Source organism: Nilaparvata lugens, chromosome 12 (genome assembly GCF_014356525.2).
Source record: "Nilaparvata lugens isolate BPH chromosome 12, ASM1435652v1, whole genome shotgun sequence".
Taxonomy (NCBI): Eukaryota; Metazoa; Arthropoda; class Insecta; order Hemiptera; family Delphacidae; genus Nilaparvata; species Nilaparvata lugens.
Window position 1 is genome coordinate 23,917,984 of NC_052515.1, and position 12,338 is coordinate 23,930,321.

General features: G+C 31.1%; 1 protein-coding gene across 1 annotated transcript in view; it reads right to left on the reverse strand.

Annotated features, from left to right (window-relative positions):
* Positions 1 to 472: 472 nt before the first annotated feature.
* The window catches only part of LOC111055125 (AP-2 complex subunit alpha), a 42,846-nt gene continuing 30,980 nt past the window's right edge, over positions 473 to 12,338 (reverse strand). The window contains exons 17-20 of the mRNA XM_022342294.2: positions 11,882 to 12,020; positions 9,555 to 9,708; positions 7,594 to 7,798; positions 473 to 6,230 (exon numbers count right to left, since the gene is read on the reverse strand). Of these exons, the coding sequence (XP_022197986.1) occupies positions 6,153 to 6,230; positions 7,594 to 7,798; positions 9,555 to 9,708; positions 11,882 to 12,020 (576 nt within the window). The 3' untranslated portion in view covers positions 473 to 6,152. The remainder of the gene's footprint in view (positions 6,231 to 7,593; positions 7,799 to 9,554; positions 9,709 to 11,881; positions 12,021 to 12,338) is intronic.

The following is a 12,338-nucleotide window of genomic DNA, read 5'->3' on the forward strand; positions in this document are numbered from 1 at the left end:
ATTTCAAGAATTGGTTGGATTAAATATGTAGAAAAAATCAAATACCAAAATATAGAAAGGAGTCATAGAAGAAATATTCAAATTAGAGAAAGAATTAAGAAAGTAATTAGAATTACTTTTAAGAATTAAGAAAGTAGGTAAGTCAAAATAAAGTGGACCGATTAAAAGATAACAAAGATTAAAAACTGATCATTAAAAGATAACAAATTTATTTGTAGACTAGTGACTGGTGATAGTAAATGCAGCCGGCCTGAAGTGAGAGTTTTTCATATTTAGTACAGTATAAATATCCAGTTTTTAATAGTTAATATTTTAATATAAATAGCCATCAGTGAAAGGCTGAGTGCTAAGTATAGTACGAATTGAAAATGAAAGTTGTAGTCTGCTGAGCACTGTCATTTTGTCCCTCGATTTACTACATGATTGTGTAATATATATAAGGTTACTAGTAGAGTTAATGAAACATAATGTCTTCAATTCATCATTTACTGTAATGTATTTATAATATATCATTATAATCATACATATTGACAAACATGAACAGCAAAATGTCCCGTTACAGTATTATTTACCATAAGCTTCCACTTTATTGTCATTACATCAACAAACACATCCAATATTTACAAGTAGTATAATTGTCTAGAAGATTTTTGTTAATAAGGATAAGCTACACAACAGTTTGGGTTTCTAGATTAGGAAAGTAATTTGAAAATAAACAGAAGTGAGTGAATAAGTAAGAGAACCAAATAAAAATGAAACATGAAATAAGTTGAATAGATTTTAGAGTGATTATGCAGTGAAAGAAAATTGAAAAAATATAAACTATGTTTTACAAATAGTAGAATAGATAATATATAATATAAGGGACAACGGTATTCCTCATTTTGATCAAGGGGAGGAAAATATTTACATGGAATTATTCAGCACAGTTTTAAGCAGTTACCGTTTCTAATTTATTATTAATAATTTATCCTCATTATACAACAGCGTATCGTACTAATATTATTCAATGAAGTATTTTATATAATTTTGGAAAATACCTTTTCAATTTCCGGATCTGCAAATCTGGAAAATTTCTATAATTAGTAGATATGAAAACTGAATCAATTATATATTATTCAACCAGTATGATTGTTAGTGCGTCAAGATTTGATATATTTTTTGTCAACACATTTTCAAAAATGTATATAATCATGAATAATCCAATGGATTTATTTAGAGAAACTGATGTAATTTATGATTTGAAAAACATAAAATACCAATTAATGGATTTTATACTTCAGAAAAAGAAGCAAATTTGCGATTATTTGTTGGAAAGGTTTTTATTTATGATCGATAATCGAAAAAGTAGATTGAATAATAGACATATTATCACAAAACAATGTACTATAAAAGGTTGGGAAATATATAAAACAAGATAATCTACTTCAAGCAGCTCACGATCAAATATTTCAACAATTTCTATATAGATCCTTTATTCTCTCAAATAGTTTCAAATTTCACCAATATTTTGTAAGACACTCAAATAGTGTACAAAATTTATCAAAAGCGGTAATTAGTGACTCTGTTAATAAATGGAATACATTTGAGAAAAGATGTCACATCTTGACAAATTTCATTTATTCGCGAATCTACTACGATCTGATAAAAAATCTAAATAAGTTTCAAAAATCTGATAAGTTTCAACCCGTTCATTTTCGTTTGATGAAGGATATTATGTTAATGAAAAATGAAATCTATACCAATAAGAATCTACTGTACTTGAAAACAAAATTCTACACAAAAGTTGAAAAAATAAAACTGGGGTGAATAAACAAATAAAACGTTTACTACGACTGTATTCTTATGTCAAAGTGAATTTTAATTACAATACTTACCAAATTAACAGTACACAAATCATAAATAATAAGATTTGAATACAGTAATGATTACAGCAAATTTACTTAACTGGATGATAGTATACAAATTCAATACGAACTAGATATGACCATGCGCTTAGAAACGTTTTAAAAAATAAATATAAATAATGTAATAAAACTTACAGGTAGATAAAGCATCAGAGCAGCCAAGATAGTGGGTTTGATAATGATAATATATATAAATAACGATAACAATATCAACAATAACAATTGCAATAAATAAAAAAATTGTGTTGGCAACTCTGACGTTAGGATAAAATATTTTCAATTTTAAATATTTCCAAATTTATAACAATCTATACACATTCAAAAGTAGTAAGATAAATATAATGGATAAATATATTTATAATTTTTACATCATTGATATTAAAAATCATGAGTACTTTTGAAAATTAATGAGTATTGAGATTCCTTATACATTATTTAAAAATAAAGAAATTGAAATAGTAATAGTAAACTAAAACAAAACAGATAAGTAGTACGTACTTCAATATAAATCCTAAAAATATCAAAGAACTTGAATCGTATCATTATCATACATTCGTTCTAAAGGAATGGATATTATTAATATACATAAAATATTTCGAGTATTGATAATTTACAAACTAAAAAATTTTAAGCAAATTTGTTCCATAAGCAGGGCCAAGAATAATTATTATTCCCATTTTGATCATTTCATTTGTAATAATTATATTATTGAAGAAATGTGAGATTTGAATTGTTCTTCAATTTAAATGAGATTCATCTAATTTGAGTTTATTGATGGAAATCGAGTTTTCCATTAAGTTCCATTCAAATTAGAAGCCTTCTTTTGATATCAATAACTTTGAAAAATGTGCATCCATTCTAAACAATATATTTGAGAGAACAATAGATTTACTTGAATACAGACAAAATGGGAACAAAGTAATACATTCATCTTGAAACATTTATAATGTATAGGCTTACATTGCCAGCATTTCATTTCTAAAAAAGTATAAATTTCAATATTGAATTCCAATTGAACGCACACATTTTCCAAGATGTTATGCTTATATCGAAAAATTGTATGGATAGGCTATGGAGTAATATCAGGCTATGGAGAGTATTTACCCTATCTCCGTAAAGGGTAAAAAAAGGCGAAATGTCTCCACCAATTATCATGATTATGAATCGAATAATCAATCACATACAAAAACAATATTTTAAATACGGCGTTTGTGCTTAAACATGACAAGTAAAACGGAACAAATAAAAGCTAGATAGATTCAATGAAAAATATAGGGAACTTACATTCTAAAAGTCGCAAATATCAGGGAATAGTCAATCCAATATACATGAGTTGTGTCCGAATTCTAAAATTTCCTAAACCTCCATCAATATAAATAGTTATACCTTTAAAAAATGTCGATAATTACAGTTTGGTTTTATCGATTTTATTTAAATATTGTTTTTAGAAGAATTTATTATTCTATTGTCAGGTTATTTTAATTTTCATTTGGCCGTAATAGAGCACTAATAACGTAAGAGAAAAATGTGTGATTACAATAACTTAATTCCCAAAACAGGGATTTGATTTTTTAAAGATTTCATACTTAAAATGATATAAACGCGAGCAAAAATATTGTACAACAATATTTTGCAGACTTTAGATTTCAGTGAGCTCGAAATTCTGAATTTTCACTTTTCACTCAACCCATTTTTAAGCTTCGATTAAAATTGACAGCCTGTCATTAAATTGATGAAGGTTTATTAAAATTTCAAAATTCCGCACATTATTTAAATGCAACATGGTTACACGCTTCCATATAATTTACAAATATGTACTCACACACCATAATTTATTACCTTAAGCTCAATCCTAAAATATATTGATTACAATAATGATGCTGTTGATTATATTGAAGAGTATTATGTATAGTTAGACACTCTTATCTCCTCTAAAATGTAGAGGAAATCAGCTTTTGAAGCTATACAATGTAACAACAGTAGGCTTACTACTTACGGTATCAACTTCTCAAGTTATATAATACAGTTATATGGTAGGAAATTAAATATATTATTCAACGATTAATTAATATTTTCTTCTGAAATACAGTCTATATAAACAGTTTGAATCACCAACAGAAGTAGGTATATAATCTATATTCAGTTGATAATAAAAATTGAAAACGATTCTTCAAAGAAGTTTATAATAGTTCAGATTCTACATAATTTTCTTCCAACGCTAAGAGAAGATATTCTGCTAGGGTTGTTTTGATAGGTCGTACGATATTAATAAATGTGACGTTTGAAAATACTGTCATAAATATAGATTTTTCTTGAATAATCAGCTAGAGTTACAAATCTACGTCTGAATTTTTTTCAGAAAATGTTCAATACTACGATGGAACAATATCTAAGATCATTTCTACAATTACAATTTACTGTGACCAGTAAGCTTCCAACTGATAGATTTTCCAATATATTACTATTTACAAGCAGTAAGTTATTTTCTTGTTTAGATTAGAATCTTACACTGACGATTGAAAATTAGTTACACCATTTTAAATTATAATATTGCAGGCTTGAAATTAATTTATTCTGATTCTTACAATTAACTGGACATTGAAAAATATTACACAGTGAAAGTTAGAATAGAAAAAACATTTGAATTATCTAAGACATATTCTTCAATGTTCTTAATAATGAAAACAAAATTCGTAGCAGCAAAACACACTGGTTATGTGTAATCTGTTAATAGTGGGACATCTTGAAGCCACGATAAAAGTTGTATAAAAACAAATAGCTAAAATTGTAAGTCAATTCTAAAGAATAACAGAATAATGACAGTATACGAGTTCTTCCAGCATGATTCAACCAAGTAAATAGTTTCTACAAAGAAGGCTCAAAAATAGTCTGTACAACGTAGAAAAGCTCAAGATTTTTTTTTGTTCAGAACAAAGAAGTTTTGTATCAAGTGAGTGGAATATTCATGTATTTGATAATATATATTAATTCCCAGCGTTAAGCACATTATACTAGTTTTCAAGACATATATGCAGTGCAGTAAATGGAATAAAGACCAGTCTTTTTGTTTACTCAATCTTCATAAAACCAAATTTCTTGAAAAAACGAATAATTTTAATTGGGTAGTTTATATCACAGGAATGAAGACAAAAAGTGAAATATTGACTTCTAAAGTTTGAAAAACTAAAATATAATCAGAATAAGACAGGAAAGAATTATATTCAATTCCAAACGACAACGGGATAATTTTCAATTTTAATATTCTTGTTGTTGTTATACCATTGATCACTAGTTAGTATTTCTAACAGTTTCCTATACAAAAGAGCTCTGACTTTCGAAATAGAATAAATTCTACCTCAAGATAATAACCTCACAGAAATTTTAATGTATACTTGGAGTTTTCTAATAGCTATCCTTCCAGAATTATTGGTGACTTTAAAACAAAACATGTTACAAATACCCTTTGAAAACAGTGTTGAATTCAAAACAAATATTTCTTCAAGTCTCTATATATCAACCAAAATCTTTTCAACACATAATATAACACCAGAGTTTCATAGTCTAGACTAGACATCTATTACTTACATAATCAATAGCGATTTCTACTAGATTTAAAAGGCAATCTAGTACCTATCCAAGACGGTTGGTGGGATTTTATGTACCAACGGGACATAATAAATCAGAAAATATATTTCTAATAACCTCTTTAAATCCAGAACTTTCTGTGTTGTGGTGGTAGAATGGAAACGACATAATATTGTCAAAACCAGTAATCTATCAAAAACAACTTGAGATACTAGTCTCGGTTGTTACACAATCTTCAATTTCTAGTGAACTTTACTAGAGACTGATTATCAGATATCTCTGAGTTTACTAGAGATTTATGATGGTGTAACAACAGAAACTAGCATGTCAAATGGATTCAATAGATTATTGGTTTCGACAAAATAAACTCGTTTCCATTCAATATTGAACCCGAATCTTCGAATGGTAGTAACAATCTATTTGAAACTTCACAATAAATTGGAAAAATATTCCGATCAAAATAAAAAATGTATTTCAGTATAGATTTAATTTTTGAAACGTTAGATATTATATATTTTGTATAGATAGTTGTCACTTTTGTTTTTAGTCTGTTATAATGGTTATTACATTTTTTTAAATGTACAGTACACATCTCTTACATGCGTAACATGGTTTCGATAAATCTAAATATGTAGATCAACAACCAACAGGGTGTTGGTTTTAGAACTGGTCGGCGAGCAGCTCACACACCTCCTGTGAAACGGACTCCTTACTCGAGCGTACTGTTAACCGGTACATCTGCAACAAACACAACATTATTATCACCCTAACTCATGTTAGTATGTGCTGAAAAGAAACTAGTAACTGATGAATAAAAAATCAATACACGTACCAATAATGCAAAAATTGAAGAGGAGTAGGAGGAGAAGGTGTAGAAGATGCTGGAGGAGGATTGAGAGGAGGAAGAGAAGGTGGGAGCGTAGGAGGAGAAAGAGGAGGAAAAGAAGATTAAGGAGGAGGAGTAGAAGAGGGAGAAGGAGACGTTGGTGTAGAAGGAGGAGAAGGTGAAAAAGGAGGAGAACAGAAACGAGGAAGAGGAGTAGGAGGAAAAGGAGGAGGAACAGGAGAAGGAAAAGAAGAAGAATAATGAGGAGGAAGAGTTGTAGAAGTGAGTGGAGGAGGAGAAGAGGATGAGAAGGTGTTCCTTATAGACTTAAGAGGAGTAAAAGAAGGAGAAGGAGAATGATGATGATGAGGAGGAGGAGAAGGATATCCCTCCTCTCTGTGTAAGAGAAGGAGAAGGAGAAAAAGAACGAGAGGAAGAATAAGGAGGAGCAGGGAGAAAAAGAGGAAGAAATGAAGAAGAATTAGGAGGAGGAGGAGGAGGAGGAGGGAAATGGGGTGGAAGTGGAGAAGGAGGGAAATGGGGGTAAAAGTGAAGGAGGAGGGAAATGGGGGTAGAAGTGAAGGAGGAGGAGGAAGAGAAGGCGGAGAATGAGGAAAATAATAAGAATGAGGAGTAGTAGAAGAAGAATGAGGAGTATTAGAAGAAGTAGAAGAGAAAGAAGTAGGTGAAGGAGAAGGGGAATAAGGTGGAGAAGAAGAAGAAGAGGAGAAAGATAAGAAGAAGGAGAAGGAGAAGCAGTGGAAGAAATAGGAAGAAGAGAAGAAGAGGGAGAAAGAGAAGTATGGAAAGAAGAACTAGAAGGAGAAGAAGTGGATGAAGTAGAAGGGGTATAAAGAGGAGAAGAAGAAGGAGAGGAAGAAAGAGAAGGAGTGGTGGAAGAAAAAGAAGGGGAAGAAGGAGGAGAAGATAGAGGAGCAGAAAAAGTAAATGAAGGAGAAGGTGGAAGAGGAGGAAAAAATTAAAAGGAGACAGAAGTAGAAGGAGAAGTGGGAGGTGAAAGAGGAGGAGGATGATGAGATGAAGTAGTGGCATATTGCATAATGGTTTCTAGTATATAGTATAGTCTCTGATATTCAGTATACTTAGTTTCTCATAACATTTTTTTTCTTCACAAATATAAAATAGTTTTTCCTTGTTTCTTTCTCTCAATTTTCAATTTCTTTGTAAAGTGATTAATGTAATTTTTTGATTGGGGAGCAATTTTTGGGATTTTCCCGTATGCTCCCATATATTGTTGTAAATAAATAAATATACCTGTGCCTGTTTGTTGGGCTCGAGCCTGAGCAGACAGCCGATCTGCTGGGTGCGCGTGTGAATGATGCCGGCACAAACAAAGTTGTCTGGGTTGGGGTCGATGCCATCCAGCAGCTGCATGCCGAAGCCCAGCACCTTGGTGCGAGTCGCCATCAGGTCCATTGGCCCCACCGCTCTGAAGATCTTCTGCGACTTTTGCGGGTTGCTGCAAACACAACACCATCGTTCAACCATCAGACATTGTACAATAAGCACTCATTATTATATTGAAAGAGGAAAAACTGGCAAATCCTTAAGGAATCAAATCAAAATTTATTCACTCGAAAATCCTACAAAATATTCACAAAAGTATAAAACGACAGCTAGGTTTCTGTGGGCAGATATGTCCGTAGAGTTTCACTTCACACCAAATACATCTGTGGACCGATAGAGAGTTATTTTTGCTTCGAAATCTCTACTGACTTCTCAATTTTTTAGCAAATTATTTGTTTCGAGTCGCTGTAGGCCTACCCGAGTCTAGTGAACAAGATACTACTCACAAAAAGTACAGAAAGTTAATGTACTTTGTTCGCGAATAATAATAAATAATAATACATGCTTTATTCAACCAAGAAAAATAAATTAGATTACAATAATTGCATTTAAAAGCACAAACACATTAATTTCATAATTAAACATTCAATAATAAAGTGGTAAAAAACAAAACCCTATGTGTAGATAAAATATTAAAACAAAATCAAATAGGATATATAATTGATAATAATAATGAAAGGAAAGTGCCTTTGAAGAAATATTAATGGTTCATCCCTCTTTAAGCATATGCTTGTGCTGAGGGATGAGTCGCTTAACCTAATAACTAACTTTATGACATATAATAGGAGTCAGATCATAGAGAAACAATTATAGCGTAAGTAGATATCCCATGGTATAGGGCGTTTATGACGCAACTTTTACTGTTATCTCAAGCCGATTACTGTTGATTATTGTCGAATTTTACTGTTTTGTTGGGGTGAGAGTGTATGAACGGCACAATATGAGAGACTACCAGTGTCACACAGCTTCACGGGAAAGAATCACATGAACTATCGGCTTGAGATAACAGTAAAAGTTGCGACATAAACGCCCTATACCATGGGATATCTACTTATGCTATTGTTTCACTATGGTCAGATACAAAGAAATTGAAATGAAAAGAGAAAATTCTTTATTAGGCGAAGTTAGGATAGTAAAGTGCTATAAGTAAGACTACATGCTAATCAACTACAGTCCTGAGCGAATGATAATTATAAATTTAAATTGAATCAAGGTTATAAAGCATCTTGTTATAGAGGGTGTCATTCTTGTCAACAAACAGAAGACATTTCAAATTGAAAACATTGAAACATTGATGACATTTCTTGAAACAAAACTATGTAAAATGGTATAGTGTGATGTTATATTTATTTTGTTTTCCATTTTTAATGTACTCTTATGCTATCAGAGTCATTTAGGCCCGCCGAAATGTAGACCCACGCTAATCCACGGAAAGCAACCCACGCCGTGGGGTGTTTTGTAAACCATTGCTATAGAATTACTGAATAATTTATTATATTATTGCTGAATTATTCATAACAATCAGCTGACAAGTGGACTATTCATTGCATGTATTATTATCATTACACAGATATCTGGAGAAGCCTAGCAATGGTTTACAAAACATCCCACGGCATGGGTTGCTTTTCGTGGATTAGCGTGGGTCTACTTTGCGGCGGGACTAAGGATCGTACTGGAATATGTCTGTGAGCTTTTCCAAGTTTGTATCAAATAAATAAATACATTAATGAATAAATAATAAGATAGATGAATGAATAGTGTTGGATGTTCATCAATAAACCTTCTAAAATTCGGGAGGTTTGATTGCCAAACTATGTTCATAAACGAATGATGATAAACACATCAAAAAGTGGGTAGAGGTTACTAACCTGATTGAAACTCCCAAATTCTTCCACCTGGCGAAGAATGATTCGCCATTCATTTCAGTCGGTTCAAAGAACTTGTTGATGGTCAGTGGTAGTTTCATTTTCAGTTTCTGCGGAACATTGTTGTACAAAAATGTGACGTTCATTGTGGGCGAATCTGAAATTGAAACACACTCTCATCACTGTCTTAAAATGGTTTATGGGGAAATCAAGATTAATATTTTATCTAACCATATTACATCTTATACAGAGTGAGTCATATTTATGGGAACCCTTCAATAAGTTGGAGACTGTTGTAGATATAATCAACTAACGAATGTGTGAATGAGTGCGCTTGTTATGAATGATCTGAATGAAGAAGAATGAAGAATATTTTATTTGCCAATGTACAATACAAATAATGAGATGAAATACATTTTTACACATACTTGGCACAGCCATCAAAGTAAACTTGTGCGATGGCTGTGAGTTCATACAGGAAATTAAATTATATAAATAAAGAAATTAAAAGTAACAAAAATCCAATAGGTAGTACAGTGACAAAAAAAAAGGAAACCTCATTCAACACATAACCAAAATGGAGCTGGTAACGAAATTATGAAACTATTAGAATTTAGGTAGTCTATAAAAAATATTCTGTTCAACCCATATATTTATTTCTTTAAGAAGTTTTTTAGTAATTTTTGTATTTATGAAAATAATTGGAACTTTGTTCGAAAATATATTACAAAAATAAGAGAATTGGTGTCTATCTCACTCCTTGTTCATCTTTTTTAACGATTTTATTTTGTTCGTCGATCTCACTATGCTTCCCACTTCTTTCTTGATTTGGTTCATTTTATTTGCTTGATAATGATACACACTCCAGATTAGGTTTTGTTTTATTTGTTACTCTTCTAGTCTATTCTCTTTCATCAACAATTTTCTTTTAAAATGTATTTATTCATATTTTTCATAGCTATGAATAGTTTAATTTAAGATTATGTATATTGATGCTACTAGACAACTCGCTCCTCTCTCACAGGCTCTCATGTGCTCATAAGAGGAACCTCCAATGAAATGTATTTTTTTTTTTTTAATTTTTTTACATGCAAATATAAATTGTATTGCTAATCTTTTTGGAGAATAAAGAATTTCAATTTCATACTGTAACTTTCAGGATAAGTTATTGGTCAAATACTCTACCTTTTGACGTACAACTGAATTTCAACCCCTCATAAGGTTGTAACTCGAATATTTTAAAAGTAAACACCCATTGTGTGGTACATCATTTTAAAGGCCTTCTTAAAACAAGGCATATGGCATCAATAAAAATGTTCTATGATACTTGTATCCAAAATGGCGGCTGATTGAAATTTTAGTTTTTAAGGAAATGAGGGGTTGTAACTCAATGTAAACGCCCATTGTGTAATACATCATTTTGAAGGCCTTTTCAAAACAAGAAAGATGACATCAAAAATGTTTTAAGAAATTTTTATTCAAAATGCAGCTAATTGAACTTTATCAATTATTTCTTTAAAAACTAAAACTTCAATCAGCCGCCATTTTTAAACCCTAAGTTATCCCCTTATGAGGGGTTAAAATTCAGTTGTACATCAGAAGGTAGAGAATTTGACCAATAACTTATCCTGGAAGTTACAGTATTATATCTACAACAGTCTCCAATTTATTGAAGGGTTCCCATACTCATATAACTCACTCTGTACATTCACTTTCTTGGTAAGGGCTACTCGTATTTACATAAAAATTAAAAATCAAAGTACTCTTTTTTCAACTTAATTCTATTCCAAGTTGGTGGCAGTATATATTTTACTCACTCACTTTGAAAATTACACTGTCGAAACATGTGAGAAAACAAAATGTCAATTTTATTTTTAATTGTTATGTACATCTTATATTATATTCATTTACATTGAGTACAATAATAAAGATATAAATCTAAATTTTCCTATAAGACCGCTCTGACAGCTGACTGCTCTCTGTGTGACCCCCCCCCACCACTAAAAAACCGATTTCAAGACTCAAATTGAATGAATCTAAAACAGATCCAACTAATTTCATTCACGACATCCCTTAGTCTTAGGAATTAGTTCACTACAATAATTGATGGAAAAACTGCATACTTTCACTGGAAGATACATAATTAAAAGGATGAAAAGCTTCAAGCTTTCGCTAAGAATTGAGAGGATAAAATCTGTTGTCAAATAATCTAGCTCAGTATCACACTCAATTCCACATCCTTTGAGAAACAATATTATGATAATCAAGTTTCACATGAAGTAAGTAGTGTGAATGTGTAAATGTGATACTGGATTGAATTCAACACTTACCAAGGTAGTCTTCAACACATTCAGCATTGACCATTTGTTGAATTTGTGCACCAGCCTCTAACAGCATATCCACAGGTTTCACCTGGATGTTCAGTTTATTCACCCAGTCACTTGGTGATTGGATGGTGGCCGAGAAATTCTACAAACAATAGAAACCAATCAAAAATAGAGCAAACAAATTCATAATAATGAATTCAATTATTATAGCTTTTATACATTAGTAACATAATTTCCCATTTTCTACTAAAAGTTATGAAAATGCATTATTTGCCTTCTCCAAAGAGTATTATTGAAGGGAATATTCTCTTTTCTCCCTATCATCCTATACTATTAAACGAGCAACTTCTGTTTATATGTTTGGATGGTTAGATGTTTATATGTTCGTATTTCACCGGATCTCGAAAACGGCTCTAACGTTTCTCACGAAATTCAGAACATAGAGGGTTTATAATATAAA